We start from the raw sequence: 22686 nt of genomic DNA on the forward strand, positions 1-22686 counted from the left end.
TGTTCACACTTATATTTACAATGAGACATGCTAAAATCTTGTCTTCTTATTGTCAAATGATCTATTTTAAAATAATTTTCCATCTTTTGACCATCTTCAAGGAATATTTTTGTTAGTAATATGGCAAAAAAAAGTAAACTTATTGAATCTTCCTAACTTCCTCAAATACTGACTGCCTAACATGTGACTGAATTATGTTAAGCCTTAAAATATACTTAAGATACAAAAGTCAAGAACAGGCAAACCTCACTCACAAGACGCTTATCATTTATTCAGGAGGAGGAGCAACTATACAACCACAACATACACACAACAACAACAAAAGAAACAAACAGAAATAGTCTATACATAATCACCAATGGAATTAACAAAATCAAGACTAAAAATAAAGCCCGGTGTGGTATTGAGTCTTCAGTCCCAAATCTCAAGAGGCAGAGGCAGAGGCAGGTGGATCTCTGTGAGATCGAGGTCAGCCTAGTCTACACAGTTACAGGCCAGCTGGGACCAAAGGGAGAGCCTGTCAAAAAAAAAAAAAAAAAAGATTTAAAAAAAAAGATTAAAAACATTTCAGTAGTGATGATGAGATAGGATGATATTTAACAGGCTTAGGTAGTTAAAAGTCAATATGAAATGTAAGCCAGGCATGGTAGCACATGCCTTTAATCCTAGCACTCAGGAGGCAGAGGCAGGCAGATCGCTGTGAGTTCAAGGCCACTCCAGTGTACATAGTGAGTTCCAGGACAGCTGTCAGCTGGGGCTACAGGGAGACCCTGTCTCAAAAAGACAAAAGAAAAAAAAATCAATTGTAAAATGCAGCTTGTATTAAAAAGGTTTATAGACGGCTGGAGAGATGGCTCAGCAATTAAGAGCACTGGTTGCTCTTGCAGAGGACCTGGGTTCAATTCCCAAGACCAACATGACGGCAAACTCTCCTTAACGCCAGTTCCAGGGGCTCCAATGCCTCTTCTGACCTTCATGTGCACTGCACACACAGGTACATTTACATACATGCAGGCAATACACTCACTCAAACATAAAATAAAAAGTTTAAAATAAAAAGATTAACAGGTTTCAGCTGAGTATAACAGTATAAAAGCATTCAGTCAAGTATGTGTCAGGCATGGTGGTATATACCTTTAATCCCAGCACTTGGGAGGCAGAGGCAGGCAGATCTCTGTGAGTTTGAGGACAGCTTGGTCTACACAGTGAGCTCCAGGACAGCTAGGGTTATAGGGAGACCCTGTCAAAAAAATAAAAGCTAAGGAAGAGGTTGGAGTCATAGCTTGTTTAGTGTATATAAAGACCAGGATTTGATCCTCAGTCCACAAAATAAACGAAAACATTTCTGTTTAAAGCTATCCACCTACCTGCGTGTCTATATATGTCCTATACATGTGTGCCCATGCTTGCTAGTGTACCACCAAAAATGAAGTATCCAGAAACCATATTGTGCAACAAGACTGACCAAAGTGAGGAAATCTGGCTTAAAAGCAGACTGGGAGGTGGATGGTAAACAGTACAGCACACAACAGCTGTGACAAAGGCCTGTGAGCTAGTACAGAAGGCCTAACTGGGTTCCAGGAAAATTACAAAAAGGAAAAAGGAAGATTTTTGGATCAATATGAGTGATTCCAAATATCTTTCACTTCCCAACTGTAGTGTTTTATATTTAGAAAGAGCATAAACCCAGTAGCACAGATTTTATTCCCATATACTATTGAGATGAGATTATTTTTCTCTGAAGCTGAACCCACTTGCACAAGTCAGGCAAGTACTCTACCACTGAGCTATATTCTAGCCCTATTTTCCATTTTCAGATGCTGTGGTACTCAACTGCTGGGCTCAAGTCATCCTCCTATTTCAGCCTTCCAAATTGCTGGGATTACAGATATACACCACTGTGCATGACTTAACATTAAAAATCAAAGATCGAACTGGGCATGGTGGCGCATGCCTTTAATCCTAGCACTTGGGAGGCAGAGGCAGGTGGATCTTTGTGAGTTTGAGGCCAGCCTGGTCTTCATAGTGAGTTCTAGGACAGCTGGGTCTACAGGGAGACACTGTCTCAAAAAAAAAAAAAATTCAAAGATTGGCTTTATCTGGTGGTTTTATCTGGGAGGGCTTACAAAAGAAATACTGGAAACCGGCCTGGTCATCTTCCCCAGGCCCACTCAAACATCTATGTAGGGTTGGATTAGGAATATTTTTACCTGTGTCTCAGATTTGTGAGACATGTATAAATGTACTTATCATAATTGGGAGAAGATAGTTATCACCCTGAAATTCATGAAACTTAGAAAAACATTATGAACTAGGTATTATGGTTCATACCTATAATTGATACTTAAGAGGTTGAGGTAGAAGGACTACCATGAATTAGAGGCCAGGTTGGGCTACACAATGAATTCTAAGCTAGCCGGAGCGCTACAGAGTAAGACTCTGTCTCAAATAACCAAAGCAAACCAAAGCAACATTACAAAACTAGAACAGAAAGAGGGAAAAAATTAGAATTTAGCTCTGGGAGCTGAGTGTGGTGGTGCACATCTATAATTCCAGCAGCTGGGAGGTGGAAACTAGAAGATTAGGAATTTGTGACTAGCCTGAGGTATACGATATCTGTCTCAAAACCAAGAGCCCAACCAACATGGTCTTAGAATTCTTTGAGAATCTATAATTGTTTTCAATTAATAATCCATTTTTTAAACTACGTGTATCAAATTCTATAAATTTTTAAATTATGTAACTATGGTGCCTGCAGCTGTGGTAATGCCATTAAAAGAGAACTATCAGGATATAGAAATGTCAAAGAACGAAGGAGAAATAGAAATAGTGGGAAGTTAAGGAGATTGGTTACAGATGGGCATGCTGGGCAAGTAAGCCCTCACATGGAAGAACCAACTTATACCAAGACAAAAAGACCAACTAGAGATGACCTATAGGCTCTTAGTATCCTTGTGAACTCACTGTTTGTCAATGTATACAGTAGCTATAAATAGAAATAAATTTATTTATAAACAAACATGCCAACCCATCAATTTCATTCTGAGGCCAGGAAAGTAAGCCTCAAGTTATATATACATCCTGTGAATTCAATTTCTAGTCTTAAATCTTATGCCAGAAGCATTCCATTCTAAAAGATACAGTCAGTCAACAAATATATGCCCAGAGGCTACTGTGAGCAAAAACTATTTTAAGTTCAATGAAAGAGAAAAACCTATCATGGCTTCAGTAGGTTATAGATATAACCCTTTTGAGAGAGGTAACCTATAGGCGAGCCTATTTAGTAGTAGCATTTGCTTAGTCAAAGCATGTTTCTGAAAGTCCATTAAGATATTTTAGAAATTAGAGCTTTCAGGTAAACAAATTAAGCATTTTTTAAAAACTATATATTAGGGGCAGGGGCATTACTAGGGACTGAACACAAACCTTGCACATGGGCAAGCAGATACTCTACCACTGAGCTATATATATCTCTAGCTCAAGACTTACATTTTTACAAATTCACAATGGTTCTATATTATTACAATCTTACGGCTCTTGTAAACAAATGAAAACAATGAGTGAAATCTCAGTGTTGCTATATTTTAGACTGTATCTCAATGCTGTAAAGCATAGCATGAAAATTACCAATCGTTTTCTCCTTTCTTTTGGAATACAGACACACACACACACACAAAAAAAATCCAGAATCTTCATAGCATGTATATTTTCAGCAGGTGAAAACGTCTAAGAATTGATTGTGAGCCAGGTCATGGCATTAAGGCTCTCCATTCAACTGCACCTCCAGAACCAGAGAGCAAACCGCTTCTGGTTGGCTATGTGTAACTCTTATCCTATAAGCATATATGATCTAGTAAAAGGGGTAAACCAGACCAAAAATTTGCATTTTTTAGGGTTTCCAACTAAGCTAAATAAATAAAGAAAAAGAAAACTTGACTTACCAGTACTGCCAAGCTGTTTATAAAACCTGTACTCTAAATGAAGCTGTGGCGCACGTGATTTTATTGGTTCCTGAAATCCAAAAAGAAAAACCAATCAAATTTAAACAAATGGGTCTTTTTTAATTTTTAGATTTTTCAGAGTAAACAAAGATCACTTATTGTTTCAGCGATGATATCCACATACGACAGTCCTTTCTTACCACACTTTATCTTTGATGTACAGTTAAAAAAAGATGAAGTGGACTAAAATTACATGCAACCCCTCTCATGGCTAGTCAAAGATACTCTCCATGAGCCATCAATCAAAGGTAGCTCCCACAGTATGAAATACTCTTCTGAAATGTGTTCTCCTCTCTTCCTTCTTGTTCCTCCTTTCCCTTCCTTTCCGGTAAATCACTATGTAGCATAGGATGACTTCAAACTCTTAATCTTCTGAATATACTTCCTAAGTGTTAGGATTACCATGCCTGGTTCAGATGTGAAATCTGAAGCATAGTGCATATTTCTTGCTTGTGTAATTATGAATTCTGGGTAGTAAACAGTTTACTTTTAGAAAAATAATGCATGATAAAACTTTCAAATACACAAAAACTAACTAAAAATAATCTGAAGTTTTATCATTTTAGACAGCCACTATTAATGCTTTGTAACTTTTTCTAAGTTTTTTGTTTGTTTTTGAGACCATGTGCCTTGAACTCTCTATATAGTCCAGGCTGGCCTCAAACTTGCAACCTTCTGTCTTAGTATCCTGAGTGCTAAAATTAGATGTACCACCATGCCAGGCTCCAAGTGTTTATCTGTATCAATATATATTAGAAACTCTTGTAAATAAGTTTAAAAAGAGGACAGCCTACTATATTTTTTGTTGAGTGATTTGTATAAGGTATGTAACATTTCTACTGGTTGAAGGACTCCTATGCACATATAAACACTGTTTTCCGCTTTCAATATTATAAACAGTGTTGTTAGGAACATTACTATGCATTTATCTATTTACATTTATGAGAATTAAAGTTATAAATACAACTTAACTAACTTTAATTAAAGTGGTGTTCAAATTTTCAATAATAGTAATTTTCTTTCTTTTGTATTTAGGGGCAGAGTTTTTTCTTTTTATTGGTATATATCAATTGTACAAAATAATGAGTTTCATTATGTCACTTTCATACACACAGATAATGTACTCACCCCCTTCCATCACCCTCTCTTATCCTCTCTCCACCATCTCACTGATTTCCTTCTTCCCAAATAGGCCTTCTATTTTCACATTTTTGTCTTATTTTATTTTTTATTTTTTTGTCTTTTTTGAGACAGGGTCTCCTTGTAGCCCAAGCTGTCCTGGAACTCACTATGTAGATCAGGCTGGCCTCGAACTCACAAAGATCCACCTGCCTCTGCCTCCCAAGTGCTGGGATTAAAGGCGTGCGCCACCATGCCCAGCTTGCTTTATTTTTTTAAACTAGATTCCAAAAAAATGGGACTTTTCTGCCAGGCCTGCAATACCAACAGATAGGAGCATGAGGCCAGCCTGAGTTAGGTAGTAAGTTTCAGGCCACCTTGGGCTATAGAATGAGATTCAGCCTCAAAGCAACACCAACCACAATGAACCCAAACCAAATAACAAGAAGGAGGGGAATTTTCTAAATACATTAGAGGTAAAGTTGACAAACAACCACACTTTGCTCTAAGCCAAAACTAAGAACTGACTGGTTAATTGTTCTGAACTGACCTACAGTGTTGATAAATAGCTGACAGGGCAACCAAAGATTATCCTATAAGATAAAGTTTCTTATTGCTTTTGTATATAAATAAGTAAAAATTACCACATGCCTTTAATCCTAGCACTTGAGAGGCAGAGTCAGGCAGATCTCTGTGAGATTAAGGCCAGCCTGGTCTACACAAGGAGTTTCAGGCCAGCTGGGGTTACAGGAGGATTCAGTTTTTAAAAAATCTCTATAGCCTTAGCATTTAAGAGGTTGAGGCAGGAGGATGTTGGTTTGAGACTATGGTAGACTATAAGGAGGGAAGCCTAGACTACACAGTGAAACACACACACACACACACACACACACACACACACACACACACAGAGCTAAGCACTGTGGTTTACATCTGTAATCCCAACACTAGGGAGACTGAGGTGGGAAGACTGCTCTGAGGCCAGCTTAGGTTACAGAGTGTGACCCTTACTAAAAAAAAAAAAAAACACTAGAATTTGAGGATATCCTTGGCTACATGGCAAAGTTTAAAGTAAGCTTAAACTACATGAGAGCCAGACTCAAAGAACAAACATAAATAAATAAAATGTTGCAATTGAAAATGATGTGGTGGGTTCAATTCTACTTCTGCACGTACATACTCCTGCCTCTACCTCTTGAATGCTGAATTACAAGCATGTGCCTCCACACTCAAGTTTGACATGGTGCTGGGGACTGAAGTCAGGGCTTCATGCATAGTAGGTGTGCTGAATAGCTATAGTGTCAACTTGACAGACCTGGGTTGAGGAGCTGCACCTGGAGAATTTCCTCCCTTGGATTAACCTATGGCCAAGTCTGTGGGGTATTTTTTTGATTTTTGAGTGATGTGGGAGGGCCCAGCCCACTGTGGGTGGTACCACCCCTGGGCAGGTTGTTCTGTATTGTATAAGAATACAGGCTGAGCAGAGGCCAGGGGAGCAAGTCAGTTAAGCAGCATTCCTCCATGGCCTGTGCTCCAGTTCCTGCCTCCAGGTTCCTACCCTGAGTCCCAACCTTGGGCTCCCTGATGAACTGTGACCCAGGAGATGAAAGCGAAATAAACCCTTTCCTCCCCAAGTTGGTATTGGTCAGAGTGTTTTGTCACAGCAATTGAAAAGAAGCTAGAATACTAGGGAAGCAATCCACCAAAATACATAATACATTTCTGCTACCTAAAAGGTAATCTACATTTTTCTTAGGACATATAGTCTATAAATCACAGAACTCAGAAGTTTACTTAAAATTACATAGTTTATCAGGTGCTTTTAGGAAAGTTTAAGCTAAATCAATTTAGAGAGATGAATTTCATATCTGTGAAGAACTCTATTAAAGAATTCACAGCACCGAAGAGTCCGACTTCAAGTTTCCCAAGGTTATCTCAGTCCAGAGAAAGTACTTAAGATTAATAATAATATGGTAATGATTTTATCTCTTCAGATAAAGGGATAACTCTTTGTCTGGTTGCAGATAACTACCTGATCAACAAAGCAGCCAGTTACAAAATGTGTCTAAGAGAAAAATCACCAGTAATAAATTTGTAAGAAACCAAACAGGAACATGACAAAACAAGATGGGACTAGAGTAGGAAAACACTAGGAGAAAAGATTGCTCTGGGGAAATAATTTTTAGATAATGGCAAACCACAAAGGAAATGGATTTTAAAAGCACGGGATCTTTTCCTTGAATTTCATGCTAGATACTTTAACAGGAAATATTCAATATGACCTTTGATAACTTGGTTAATGAAAACCGAAATGCTTTACAGAGTCCCAGGGCTGAAAGTGAGCATACGCCCCACATATATTCAAATACAAGGGCTTTTTATCACAGGTTCAAGAACTTAGACCTTTCAATCTCTTCAGCACATGGTTGCAGTCCTCAAGCAAACATGGCTTGAGGATCTGTTCTGAACACACTAAGCATAGAAAGCTTTCCAAACATAGTAGCTTAGAGAAAAGCACCAAGATAATCAGCACACAGAGAATTTTATTTTACTTTTAACCATAGAAATTTGGTTAAATAGTTACAAGAGAAATTCAGTACACCATTCTGTTTATTTTCTGTGTATGGCTAAGTATATACGTATACATTTTGAGGTTTTCAAATTTTTTTATTTTTATTATTATTTTTTTTAGACAGGATCTCATGGTAACAGGTAAGACTTGAACTTGCTAGGTTACTAGATAGCAGGAGATGACCTTCAACTGCTGATTTTCTTCAACCTTATGAGTACTGGGATTACAGGTATGAATCACCATATGTACATGTATACATATATATACACACACATGCATATTGTTTTTCTGGGGCAGGATCTTTCATTCCATACCCAGGTTGGCCTGGAATTTCTTATGCAGCCTAGGCTGGCCTAGAACTTACAGTGATCATCCCGGTTCTAGCCTCCCAAGTGCTGAGATGACAAATATGAGCCACCATGCAGGCTACTTTGTGTGTGTGCATATTGTTTGTCCTTTTTAAAAAATTTTTATTTATTATTTTTATTTTATGTGTATGCAGGTATCACCTGCATGTAAGTGAGTGCACCCACGTTGTACAATGCCCGCGGAGGACAGAAGAGGCTGTCAGATCCTCTGGAACTGGAGTTACAGACAGTTGTTAGCTGCCATGTGGGTGCTGGGATTCAACCAAGAACAGTCAGTGTTCTTAACCGCTGAGCCATCTCTCCAGCCCCGTTGTTTGTTTTTTAAAGACTTCATTTATTATTTTAGTTATAGTTCATGTGTATGAGTGTATTACCTGCATGTGTGTAAGTACACCCATGTCGTGCAATGCTTGCAGAGGTCAGAAGAGGGCATTAGGTTGCCAGGAACTGGATTTATGGGTGTTTGTTAGGCTGCCAGCTGGGTGCTGGAAATCAGACCCAGTTCTCTGCAAGAGCAGACAGTACTTAACCCTTAACCACTGAGCCATCTCTCCAGTCCTTAGAATTCGGGGTGTTATACATGTAAGACAAGCACATCTTTCTTATAATCTGAAAGTAAGCTTTTACAGTGTTGAAAACATTTTTGTTGTTGTTGTTGTCTTTTGGAGACAGGGTCTCCCTGTAGCCCCAGGAGGCCTGGAACTCACTCTGTAAACCAGGCTAGACTCAAACTCACAGAGATCCTCCCACCTCTGCCTCCCAAATGCCTGTTTTAAAGTAATGCACCACCAGGCCTGGTTTAAACATTTATTTTTAAAAGATTTAATTTTATTTATGTGCTGTGTATGTGCACGTGGGAACACACATATCTGTGGTTGCTGGTGGAGATTAATAGAAGATGTCAGAACCTTTGGAGCTGTTCCAAGTCTATTTTGGGGGGTATTTTTTGAGACAGGGTCTCCCTGTAGCCCCAGCTGGCTTGGAACTCACAGAGATGCCCCTGCGTCTGCCTCTTGAGTGCTGGGATTAAAGGCATGCGCCACGACACCCAGCTAAACACAGCTTTTTTTCTTTTTTAATTAATCACTTAATTTTTATTTTATGTGTATGAATGTTTTGCCTGCATGTATGTAAGTACACCTGTGTTGTGTAGCGGATGCCCTGGAACTAGAGTTATGGAGTTTGCCACCATGTGGGTGCTAGGAATCGAACCTTGGTCTTCTCGAAAAACAGTCAGTGCTCTTAACTGTTAAGCCATCTCTCCAGGCATTTATGAGCTGCCTGATGTAGGTGCTGGGAAGCAGCACATACTCTTAACCACTGAGCCATCTTTTTTAAAAACATATTTTATTATTTTTATTTTATGTGTATCAGCGTATTACCTTCATGTAGGTAAGTTTGCCCGTGTCATGCAATGCCTGCAAAGACAGAAGAGGCCATCGGATCCCCTGGAAGTGGAGTTACGGACAGTTGTCAGCTGCCAGGCGGGTGCTGGGATTCGAACCCAGGTCTTCTGTAAGAACAACCAGTGTTCTTAACCGCTGAGCCATTTCTCCAGCCCCTATTTTCTATATTTTTAAACAGTTTTTTATTGAGAGAGAGAGAGAGAGAGGCTGTGCCACAGTGAGTGTGTGAAGGTCAGAAGACTCTAGTTGGTTCTCCTTCCACTTTTATGTGGATTCCAGAGACTGAACTCAGATTGTCAGGCTTGTGTAGCAAGCACCTTTACCCACTGAGCCATCTCCATGATCCTACTTTATATATTTTTTAAAGTTCTTAAAAACTAAAGAAACAAGAGCCACAATGAAAATCCAAACAAAGTAGGGCTGAAACACTAGTAGCAGCGATTCTTGTGTTTCTGCAGCAGATGTTGACTGCCTCATTTGAGTAGACAGCTGGTCTTCTGCCAGAATCAAAGCTATTCTGGAGCACAGAAGTCCACCTGAAATCCTAAACCAATGGCAGATGGCTATCTTATAGGACTGTGATGCTTGACACAAATTTTGCTTACAATTAAAGGAGCTCAATTACTATAGCTCTATGTCTTCTGAATAAGCTCAACAGCAAGAGTTGAGACCCAAAGACAGAAATGCTACACACTCCCTAAATTCAACATTTATTTAAGAGAAACAGTTACTGAGACAACCATAGTGGTGACATGAATTGTAACTTTAGTCCTTCTTTTCCCCCCTTTCACCCTCCCCCTTTTGAACCCAGGACTGAGCAATAACCAGCCCTTAATTCTACTTTTACTTATTGCCTACACAAAGAATAATAAAGTTTAATAAAACAAAAGTGAGGGCTGGAGAGACGGCTCAGTGGTTAAGAGCACTGACTGCTCTTGCAGAGGACCTGAGTTTGATTCACTATACCCACATGGCAGCTAACAACTGTCTGTAACTCCAGTTCCAGGGGATTTGAAGCCCTCTTCTGACCTCCATGGGCATTACATGACACAGGTATACCTACCTACATGCAAGCAAGCAATACACTCATACACATAAAAATAATAATTTTTTTTTGGTCTTTTTGAGATAGGGTCTCCCTGTAGCCCTAGCTGTCCTGGAACTCACTATGTAGACCAGGCTGGCCTTGAACTCACAGAGATCCACCTGCCTCTGACTCCCAAGTCACACCCAGCATAATTTTTTTTTTTTTAAAGGAACTGAAATGGCCAGGCCTGGTGGTGCATGCCTTTAATCCCAGCACTTGGGAGGCAGAGGCAGGTGGATCTCTGTGAGTTTGAGGTCAGCCTGGTCTACATAAGGAATTCTAGGCCAGCTAGGGCTACAGGGGGACCCTGCCTCAAAAAGAGCCCCCTCCCAAAAAAAGAAATGATGTCAATAATGATATAGAAATTTATATATATAAACAAGTAGAATTAACTTGATAGAAGAAATCTAGACAGTCTCAAAAGAAATCTTGAAAAAATAATTGAACAACATCAAGTACATAGTAATAACACAAAATTTTAAAGGTATAGCTTTTGGTACTGTTTGAGGGTGTTTTTTGCTATTGTTATTTTCATTTTGGTTTTACTTTTTTTTGAGACAGGGTCTCCCTTTAGCCCCAGCTGGCCTGAAACTTGCTGTGTAGACCAGGCTGTCCTCGATCCCCCTGCCTCTGCCTCCCAAGTGCTGGAACTAAAGGCATATGTCACTAAAACCAGCTGGTTTTACTTTTTTGAAACAGTCTCACTATACTTATTATATAGCCCAGTCTGGACTGGAACTTGGAATACTCCCATGTCCGTCTCCCTAGTGCTAGGATTAGAGATGGGCACTAAGACACTTGGCTGTAAGTGTTTTAAGGACTGCTTCTTCTTGTTAAGTAGCCACAAATAATCCAAGATTATTATCTCAAGATCTTCAGCAAAACAGAAAAAGGGCATAAATTCAAGGTCAACCTGAGTTGCACATGGAGAACCAACCAGGCCAGACCCTGTCTCGAAAAGGAAACAAACAAAAAAGAAGGGGGTGGTGGTGGAAGGGGGAGGACATAAGTTGGTAATAGAGTGCTTGCCTGGGATATATGAAGTCCTAGATTCAAGCTCTATTACAAAAAGAGGGAAAGGAGGGGAGGAAAAGAGAGAGGAGGGGAAAAGAGGAAAAGAGAAGAGAGGGAGAAGCATGGTAGAATAAACCTATAATCCTGGCACTTGAAAGGTAGATCAGGAGTTCAATGTCATCCATAGTCAGGTACATACTGAGTTTAAGGTCAACTGGGTTATATGAAACACTGTCTCAAAAAGGGGAAAGGGGACTCTCTATAAATTACCTGCTCTGGGGCTGGAGAGATGCTCAGTGGTTAAGAGCACTGACTGCTCTTGCAGAGGACCTGGGTTCTATTCCTAGCACCCACATAGCAGCTACAAACCATCTGTAACTCCAGTTCCAGGGGAATCTGAAGCCCTCTTCTGACCTCTGCAGCACTGCATGACATGGGTGTACTCACATACATGGAGGCAATACACTCATACACATAAATAAAATAAAATAATAAATAAATTACCTGCTCTAAGTCCTGTTCCCTGCACTCTCCTCTGTAAAGAAAACAATCTGGCAACTGTTCTTTCTTCATAAAACAATCCTAACTACCCCACAAAGTGACAAGCTGAATGAAAGAAAGGGCCAAGCAGAGCAGGAGAGAATGCTTTAATGCTATCCTTTTTCTGTTTGTTAAGAAAGGGTCTTGTTGGACTGGAGAGATGGTTCAGTGGTTAAGAACACTGGCTGTCTTGCAGAAGACCCGGGTTCAAATCCCAGCACCCACATGGCAGCTAACAACTGTCTGTAACTCCAGTTCCAGGGGATCTGACCGCCTCTTCTGTCCTCTGTGGGCATTGCATGACACAGGTGCACTTACCTACATGCAGGCAATACACTCATATGGAAATGTACCCAACTCCAAGGAGCTGATTCACTGGCTTTCCAAGGAAATGCAAACCAATAAGACAGAAAGTAAAACACATAACCCTTTGATTGCTGTTATTGTAACAGTTAAAATTTAAGCAACCTTGCTGGGCATGGTGGTGCATGCTTTAGTCCCAGCACTCAGGAAGCAGAGGCAGAGGCAGGCGGATCTCTGTGAGTTCAAGGCCAGCTGGTGCTACAGGGAGACCCTGTCTAAAAAAAAAAAAACTGAAAAATAAATAAATAAATAAATAAATAAATAAATAAATAAATAAATAAAGAAAAACTTATGAAACAATCTCTTAAGAAATAGATGAACAACAAATAAAGGTTAAAAAAATGTTTGAGGAGGAGGCTGGAGAGATGGCTCAGTGGTTGAGAGCCCTGGTCCCCACAGAGCATGCCTATGTGACTTCCTATCAATAACTCTACAGGCATAGTAATAGGGTTTCTATCCATCATAGTTTACATAGGATCATCAAAATTAGGCCCATCGTTCTTGCATAATTGTGTCCTATTTTATTCTCCAAATGCTTGGATTGGAAAATAAACTATAAGGTTAAAGTATCGAGCATCTCTAGTGTTTTATATATTCTATACCTTCAGTCACACATCCATTCACATATTGTGAAACCATAGCATACTCAGGGGAGGGAGGGAGGGAGGGAGGGAGAGGGGGAGGGAGAGAGAGAGAGAGAGGAGAGAGAGAGAGAAAGGGTCTCAAGGCACAGGTGTGCCTCAAACTATCTATGTAACTGAGGATGATACTGAACTCTTGATCCTACCTCCTCCACCTCACAATCACTGGGATTACAGGGATACATACTGTACTCAGTAAGAAAGCTTTTCAAGGTCAGGATTAGATGGTCAAATTCGGTTTTCTTCTGTTAAGTATATTAATAAATATCTTACAATTAAAATGGACGTCAAGGGGCTAGAGAGATGGCTCAGTGGTTAAGAGCACTGGTTGCTCTTGCAGAGGCCCCGGGTTCAATTCCCAGGACCCACATGACAGCTAACCACCGTCTGTAAATCCAGTTCCAGGGGATCCGACACCCTCTTCTGACCTCCTTGGGCACTGCACAACATGGGTACATTTACACACATGCAGGTAATAATAATTTTTGATTCATGATTGCTAACAATACAGTTTGTATTATCTGTAATGTATAGTTATACAGTGATTCATCACTGTAACATCATGATGGGGAAAAATGACTATCTGGAATCATATGCACAGTAAAAATAGCAACAGTATTATTGTGAAAGCCTATGATAATGATTTCCTGTACAAAGGCCTTAGTAGAGACAGCACCAAAACACAATTACCACAAACAGATTCTACTCACCAGTTTGATTGCTACATATTCATTGGTGTAGAGATTTTTACCTAAGGGAAAAGAGAATGTATGTATTAGTGACAATTCTTCTGGGAAATACAAAGCAACATCTTGGGTTACAGGGTAATGAGAAAGGTCACAGTTCTAGCTGTTCACATACATGAAGTAAAAAGCTAGACAGAATAATGGGAACCAGCAGAACTAACAAAAAACAGCTTGAGAATCTGAAATTTAACCTACACAGGGCAATTTGGTTTTTGTTTTGTTTAAAAAGAGAAAAGCAACTAACCACTGGCCCTCTTCTCCTTTCTAGCCCCACATACATGTAATGTTAGTGTTTCCTAATTATTATGCCATGAAGCAAACTAGGAAGAAATTCCAGACCTTCAAAGACAGAAATTTAAGCTTAGGGAAGGTGGAGGCAGGAGAACCATGAATTCAAGTCATCTACAGTGAGTCTAAGGATAGCCTGGACTACACAAGACCCTGCCTCAAATCTCTTGCCACCTCCAAAAGAAATTTAAACTCAGACTGAGGATGTGGCTCAGTTGTGGAATGCCTGTCTAGCACGTAACAGATTTAACATTTAAGGTGAACTGAGACTATAGCGCTTGTACAGCAGAGCAATCAATCCAGACACTGCTGTGAGCAAGGAGACAAGGCGATTACTACAGAGGGTAGAACAAGGGAATTGAGAGGGGAATTCTGCCCTTTTTTATCCCTTACCCACAAAGTCTCAAAGAACAAGCAGGATTTTCACAACTGAAGAATGGGTAAAGTCATTACAATGGAGAAGAAACTGTATTCGCAAACAAATAAAAACAAGGGAGGATGGCATAGGCTGCAAGTGAGGAACAGTTTGCAGTGATGGACCCAAGTTGCTTCATATCAGCAAAGGGTGAAGCCTGACAAGGAGCAGGAGTAGTTAAATCAACAAAAGACTGACATTAGGGTGAGGCCACATTAGGAAATTCAATGCCATCCTAAAGTTTAAAATGAAACATTTGGAGGTAGTCACATAATCAGATCTATACTTTTGATGAATTACATATGAGGCAATATAAAAATTAACAAAGTAACAAATTAACCAGGCCCTCAAATGGTATTTTAAAAATACAAATCTGGGAAGGCGCAGTGGCACATGCCTTTAATCCCAGCACTCAAGAGGCAGAGGCAGGCAAATCTCTGTGAGTTCAAGGCCAGCCTGGTTGGTCTACATAGTGAGTTCCAGGACAGCTGGGGCTACAGGGAGACCCTGTCTCTAAAAGGCCAAAAAAATTAAATAAATAATTGGTCCAGGCATGGTGACGCAGGCCTTTAATCCCAACACTTGGGAGGGCAAAGGCAGGTGGATCTCTGTGAGTTTGAGGGCAGCCTAGTCTACATAGTGAGTTCCAGGCCAACCTGGGCTACAGGGAGACCCTGTCTCAAAAAAGACAAACAACAATAACAACAACAAAAGCACCAACCAAATCTAGACCTAGGTGAGCTAGAGAGATGGGTCAGAAGTCAAGAGCACTTGCTTCTCTTGTAGAGGGCCTGGGGTCCATTTCCAACACCCAACAAGGTACCTCACAACAGCCTGTAACTCCAATTCCAGGGGCACCTCCAAGGGGAGCAGGCATGCATGGTATGCACATGCATACATGCAGGTAAAAACACTCAATACATATAAAATTAGTATATTAATCCTTAAAAAAAAATAGAGGGCAGCTGGGCGTGGTGGCGCACGCCTTTAATCCCAGCACTTGGGAGGCAGAGGCAGGCAGATCTCTGTGAGTTCAAGGCCAGCCTGGTCTACACAGTGAGTTCCAGGACAGCTGGGGCTACAGGGAGACCCTGTCTCAAAAAGATCAAAAAAATAAAAAAATACAAATAAAAAAGAGGGGATTGGAGAGATGGTTCAGTTGTTAAGAGCACTTGATATTCTCCCAGAGGACGGGGATTCAACTCCCAGTTCCAATAAGGCAGCTAACAACGAGTTCCTGGGAATCTGACACCCTCTTCTAGCCTCTGAGGGCACTGCACAGGTGTGATGCAGGCAAAACACTCATAGACATAAAATAAAAACAATAAATAATGGGGTTGAAGAGATGGCTCTGCAGTTAAGAGCACTGGCTGCTCTTGCAGAGGACCAGGGTTCAATTCCCAGCACCCCATGGTGGCTAACAACCATCCGTAACTCCAACTCCAGTAGATCTAACACCCTCTTCTGGCCTCAGAGGGCACTGCATGGTATGGGTGCACTTACACATATGCAAGCAATACACTCATACATGTAAAATTTTAAAAAGTATTTTTTAAAATATAAAATATGTTTAAATAGAAGTGAATAACTAGAAAGAAAACTAACAGGAAAACTTCATGGAAGAACATTTAAATAATAACCATTATCTCACAGAGTGGTTATAAGCATTACATGGAATAGAATTTGTGAAAGTAATTTTATAAACTGCAAAGTGCTAGGTAAAATCTAGTTCTCAATATTTTCATTATTAGTTCAGGTATAAGGTAATAATTCCCCAAAGAAGAACTAAAACAAATAGGGTTTATATATCAGACATTTTGAAGGAAAAACTGCCTTTGGATTACATTTTTGAAAATTTGATGGGTATGTGTTGTTCTTTTTTTTATGATTTTTTTTCAAATTTATTATTTTTATTTTATGTGTATGCGTGTATTGCCTGCATGTGTGTAAGTGCACCCAGGTTGTGCAATGCCTAAAGAGATTAGAAGACGGTGTCAGATCTCCTGGAACTTACGTTACAGATGGTTGTTAGTCTCCATGTGTTGGCTGAGAATCGAACCCCAGTCCTCTACAAGAGCAGTCAGTGTTCTTAACTGATGATCCATCTCTCCAGCCCCATGTATGGGTGCTTTGCCTGTATGTATGTAAGTGCACCTGTGTTATGCAATGCCTGAGAAGGCAAGAAGAGGTCATCAGATTCCCTGGATCTGTAGTTATAGACAGCTGTTAGCTGTCATGAAATGCTGGGAACTGAACCCAGGTCCTCTGGAAAAGCAGTCAGTGCTCTTAACCACTGAGCCATCTCTCCAGCCCTTGGACTATATTTAATCCGCGAGCGAGATGAAAACTACAGAAGTTAAAAATTATGTCCTAGGGCTGGAGAGCTCAGTGGTTAAGAACACTAACTGTTCTTGCAGAAGACCCAAGTTTGAATCCCAGGACCCACATGGCTGGTAACAATTGTCCATAACTCCAGTTCCAGGGGATCCAACAACCTCTTCTGTCCTCTGTGGGCATTGCACGGCATGGGTGCACTTACCTACATGCAGGCAATACACACATACACTACACATAAAATAAAAATTTTTTAAAAAAATAAAATAAAAATTCTGTCTTTATGCCAAGTATGGTGGCCCAACAACTGTAATCTAGCACATGAAAGGAAGAGATTAGAAGACCAAAAGTTTAAGGCTAGCTTCAGCTACATAGCTAGTTTGAGGTCAGCCTGTGTTACATGAGACCATGTTTTAAAACAAAATAAAATGATACTCTTTAATGAGTGGAGAACAGAAAAGGCCAGGAGAAGAAGGTGATCATTCTGCCTATCAGTATGCCTTCCTCTAAGTTTTCTCTAAACCAAAAAGTGATAGACAATTATGAAGTGCTTTTCAACTGCAATTTTCTATATGAAAGAATATATACTAAGTGGTGTAATGAAGCTATTTTCTCCAGAGTGACGTGACCATCTACCATCATGAACAGGAATGAGAGTGGAGGCCCATAGAAAAGTTGGTCCCTAGCCACAGCAGGAAAAAAATAAGCAAGCAATACAGTGATGGGGAGGTATGTGGTAATGAAAATGGGGCTGCTAACATTCCCTGGAAGAAGAGGAAGGAGGGTCCTTTCCTGAGGTTCCAGTCACCACTCAGTGCCCTCATGCCCTTTAGCTTCATGTGGTTGTGGGGGGTGGTGACATAGTAAACAAAAAGTAGAAGGTTGACTGGGGTTAGGACTCAGCGATGCAGTTCTTGAGTCCTTCCCACGCTGGACTGGGACCTTCTGGGGATGCAGCCTATTGCTAGTTACTCTGTTCCTGGTAAACAACCTCAATAAATCCACCAAGCAGGACTTTGAGAGAATCATTTCTTGTGCCTCTCAGTGTCCTATCTGAGGAGGACAGATGGTTCTTTGCATCTTCCCAGGAAATGTAACAAAGCATACAGAAGCCAAGAAGTGAAAATGCCTATGGAACACCAGGCATGGTGGGTGATAAATTGCAAAGTGCTGGCTGGCTTTTTCTTGCTTACTTTCTATAAGAACACTGAAAGTACTGAATATATGTAATTCTCTTATTCTAACTGCTAAGGGAGACTGGAGGTGAAAGCATAATTCTCCTGGGTGCAAATAAATTCCTTTGCCAGAGGGCAAATGTATCATTAAAACTGAACTAGGCCCAATGAGATGGATAACTGAGTTTACTTGCCACCAAGCCTGATGATCTGAGTTCAAGCCCTGAAACCAGCATGGTAGAAGGAGAGAACTGAAACCCAAAAGTTGCTCTCTGACTTTCATATGCACACCACAGCAAATGTTTCCTACCCTGAAGGCAAAACAAATATAATAATTTTTTTCAAAAACTAACACATCAACATGAAACAGTCATTTAGAAGTTCAATCACAGGGCTGGAGAGATCATAGGGCTCAGCAGTTAAGAACACTGACTGTTCTTGCAGAAGACCTGGGTTCGAATCCCAGCACGCACATGGCAGCTAACAACTATCCATAACTCCAGTTTCAGGGGATCTGACAGCCTCTTCTGTCCTCCATAGGCACTGCATGACATGGGTGCACTTACCTACAAGCAGGCAATACACACATACACATAAAATAAAAATAAATAAAAAAATTTTAAAAAGTCCAATTGCTCAGTCACTATCTTCAGTGAATATACAATACTCAGAAATCTTGCACTGGAAGAATTTAATTACAAAGACTGAAGGCTAAAATCCTACCCATTTAAAATGAATAACTACTTCAGCTAAAAATATACAGAAAAATATATCAATAGGTGTAAGGAAAAGCAAGCAGTTTAATGGATTGAAAATTCTATCGATGAGCTGGCAATGATCCCAAGCACTCAAAGCTTTTAGTATCTGTTGCATAAACTCCACAAGTGGAATTCCTGCTCTGGGTTCTATTGTTAGTGGCAGAGAAACTGCATTACACAGTAGTTTGAGAGCTTTTAAATCTAAACTCAGCCCTTTTGAAGGAGCAGCCTGGACATGATGCTGCCATAAAAACATCTGAAGAAAGACTTCCTGTTTCAGTAAGTCACCTATAAGCAACATTTACCATAAGCTTCACTCAGACACAACATTATTTCAAAGAACCAAAAGATCTCAGTTCTTAAGACTCACAGTTAAAGAAACATAGAGTGTGAAGTTCCCAGTTTAACTAGCTCTCCAGCTGTGATATTTTCTTGCCCTAAAGTGAAAGTAGTACACTAGTACTACTAGTATCTAGTAGTACACTAGTATCTAAAAACCTTTTTTTTTTTTCATCTGAGACAGGGTCTCCCTGTAGTCCAAGTCAGCCTGGAACTCACTAAGTAACCAGGCTGGCCTGGAACTCATAGAGATCCGCCTGCCTCTGCCTCCGGAGTGCTGGGATTAAAGGTGTGTACCACCATGCCATGCCCAGCCCCTAAAACCTTTTTTTTTTTTTTTTTAATCCAGTAAAAAGAAATTGAGGCAGGAGACAGAAGATGGATCAGCAATTAAGAATGCTTGCTGCTCTTCCAAAGGATCAAGGTTCCCTTTTGTCAGGCAACTCAAAACGGCCTGGAACTCCAGCTCCAGGGACTTCCAACACATTCTTTCTAGTCTCTTGAGGCCATCTGCACACCCATGACATACACATACACATACACATAAATTAAAATAAAAATATATAAAAGAGGGAGGGAGGGAAGGAAATTGAGGCAACTGGCATTTGAAACTAACACTACTATGTACTTCAGAATAGTTACCATGTCTATTTAAAGAAAAGAAGACAGGTAGGCCTATTCCTTCCTCCAGCCAGAGAACATCTCTTTATGTGTGCAGTATTATTAGGGGGAAGAAGATAATTAACTGATATTATAATATTTTTTAAAGCCAGAAGACACTTTTTAAATTTTTTAATGATTTATTTATTTATTTATTTTTATTTGTACAAGTGTTTTGATTGCTGGTATTTTACTGGTATGTGTATACTATGTGCAGTGCTGCCATTGGGTGTTGGGAATTGAACCTGGGTTCTCTGGAAGAAGAGCAAGTGCTCTTAACCTCTGAGTCATTTCTCCAGCCCTGACATTTTATTTTATTTTATTTTATTTATTTATTTTGGTCTTTTTGAGACAGGGTCTCCCTATAGCTCCAGCTGTCCTGGAACTCACCATGTAGACCAGGCTGGCCTTGAACTCACAGAGCTCCGCCTGCCTCTGCCTCCAGAGTGCTGGGATTAAAGGCACCACCATGCCTGGCTGACTTTTTATTTTTATGAAATATAAACTATTAATATTACTATCACATGCAGAAACACTTCTCAAATGTTTAGCAATTAATGGCAAGGATAATTTATTTCTATGGCAAATTTTTTCACGGGATTCCAACACTAGTAGTGTTTTTAAAGTCTTTTTGGTTCTTTGGGTTTTTGGCAGTACTGGATATTGAACCTAGAACCTCACGCATGCTAGACTAGTACTATACCACTGAGCTATAGCCACAGTCTTGGGTTTTTTGTTTGTTTTGGAGACAGTCTCATATATCAAAGCCTGGCCATGAACTAAGTTATCAAAGGTAGACAGCCATGAACTCCTGATCCTCTTGCCTCTACCACCCAAGTACTGAGATTATAGGCTTGTGTCACCACACCCAGTTTATGATGCTGGGGATCAAACCCAGAGCTTCATATACGGTAGGCAAGCATTCTAAAAACTGAGCTTCAGCCTAATATATAGTATATCATAAAAAATTTATTGTGGCTGAAGTACAGCCACTCACGGTGTTGCACAGCATGTTTATTATTAACAAGACAGACAGAATGTTGAGATATTTTCTAAACTGTACTTTTATGGTACATTAGTGGGGTATGAAGTAAATACATTCAAATATTTATTTTATTTCTCAATATTTTACCTATATGTTTAGAGACAAGTTCTCATTAAGAAGGCCAGGGTCAGACTCACTGTGGTGGTACATGCCTTTAACCCCAGCACTAGGAAGAGGAAGGCCAATCACTCTGAGTTTAAAGCCAGCCTGGTTCTAGGCAAGTGATAACAGCAAGTTCTAGGCCAGCTGGGGCTACAGGAAGACCCTTGTCTCAAAACAAAGAAACAAACAAAAGCTATCTTAAAAAACTGATTGAAAACCACTTCCAATTGCTTCATTTTGAGATGAAAAGCTTGGAATAGAGATTGATCTAGTTTCTATGACTTTCTTATAGTGTCACACTCAGGGTCCTCTGCAAGGGCAGCAACATGCTCTTAACACTGAGCAATTTCTCTAGGCCCATCTGCTTGCTCATTTTAAAACGGGTGTCTTTTCATTTATTAAGTTTAACAAGAGTTCTTTATGTTTTTTGAAAACTAGTCACTTAAATAGATGCATGATTTTCCGTTATTTTGTCCCATTAAGTGAGATTTTTTAACTTTCTTTTTTATTTTTTTTTAACTTTCTTTTAAAATATTTTACCATTATTATTACTATTGGAGAGATACTACAGTCAGTGAGTGAGTGAGTGAGTGAGTGAGTGAGTGAGTGAGTGAGTCAGAGAACAACTTTCAGGAAATGGTTCTCCCTTTCCACAATGGGTTGGGTAGCAAGTGCTTTTATCCACTGAACCATCCTGCTGGCCCCATTTTATTTTCTTTTAAAATATATTTTATTCAGGCTGGGCGTAGTGACACACATCTTTAATCCCAGGACTCAGGAAGCAGAGGCAGGAGGATTTCTGTGAGTTCCAGGCCAGCCTGGTCTACATAGCAAGCTCCAGGACAGTTGGGGCTACAGGGAGACCCTGTCTCAAAAAGAAAAATAAATTTTAAAAAAAAAGGAATGATTTATTTTAGCTCATAGCTCTAGGTTACAGTCCATTATGGTGGGGAAATTCCAGTGGAAGGAGCTTGGCCACACTGTATCTGTAGACAAGGAGAAATAGATAAGCAAGCAAGATGGCTCAGTAGGTAAATGGGCTGACCATCAGATCCCTAGAACAAACATGCTAGAAAAAAACAAAACAAAACAAAAACTGGGTCAGGCATGGTGTCACATGCTTTTAATGCCAGGACTCAGAAGGCAGAGGTAGAGGAAGGCAGGTCTCTGTGCATCTGAGGACAGCCTGATCTATAGTGAGCTCCAGGTCAGCCAGGACTCCTTAGTGAGACTCTCTATCAAAAAGCAAAAAAACAAAAGCAAAACAAAATACAGGGGCTAGAGAGATGGTATAGTGGGTAAGAGCACTGATTGCTTTGGAGAGAACTTAAGTTTGGTTCCCAGCACCCACAATGTAACTAACAACCATTCATAATTCCAGTTCTAGGGGATATGATGACATCTTCTGGCCTCTGCAGACACTGCATGACACTAGTACACTAGTGCAGGCAAAACAAATTATACACATATAATTTTAAAAATAAATACATTTTAGGGGCTTGAGAGCTGGCTCAGCAGTTAAGAGCACTGTCTGCTCTTGCAGAAGACTGGGGTCCGAATTCCAGCACCTACATGGCAGCTAACAACTGTCTGTAACTCTGGCCTCTTCTGTCCTCCAAGGGCATTGCATGTCATGGGTGCACTTCCATACATGTAGACGTAACACTCATACACATAAAAAAAAATCAAAATAATACATTTTAAAGAGAAACT

At 40.1% G+C, this 22686-nt stretch overlaps 1 protein-coding gene across 5 annotated transcripts in view; it reads right to left on the bottom strand.

Moving 5' to 3' along the window:
• The window catches only part of Csnk1g1 (casein kinase 1 gamma 1), a 165548-nt gene that overhangs the window by 87782 nt on the left and 55080 nt on the right, over nt 1-22686 (bottom strand). For all 5 annotated transcript variants that reach the window (XM_017798997.2, XM_008836295.3, XM_029564984.1 and 2 more), the window contains 2 exons: nt 13822-13862; nt 3942-4011 (listed from right to left, as the gene is read on the bottom strand). In XM_017798997.2, the coding sequence (XP_017654486.1) occupies nt 3942-4011; nt 13822-13862 (111 nt within the window). The remainder of the gene's footprint in view (nt 1-3941; nt 4012-13821; nt 13863-22686) is intronic.

The sequence above is a fragment of the Nannospalax galili genome, unplaced genomic scaffold (genome assembly GCF_000622305.1).
Source record: "Nannospalax galili isolate Female #2095 unplaced genomic scaffold, S.galili_v1.0 scaffold54, whole genome shotgun sequence".
NCBI lineage: Eukaryota > Metazoa > Chordata > Mammalia > Rodentia > Spalacidae > Nannospalax > Nannospalax galili.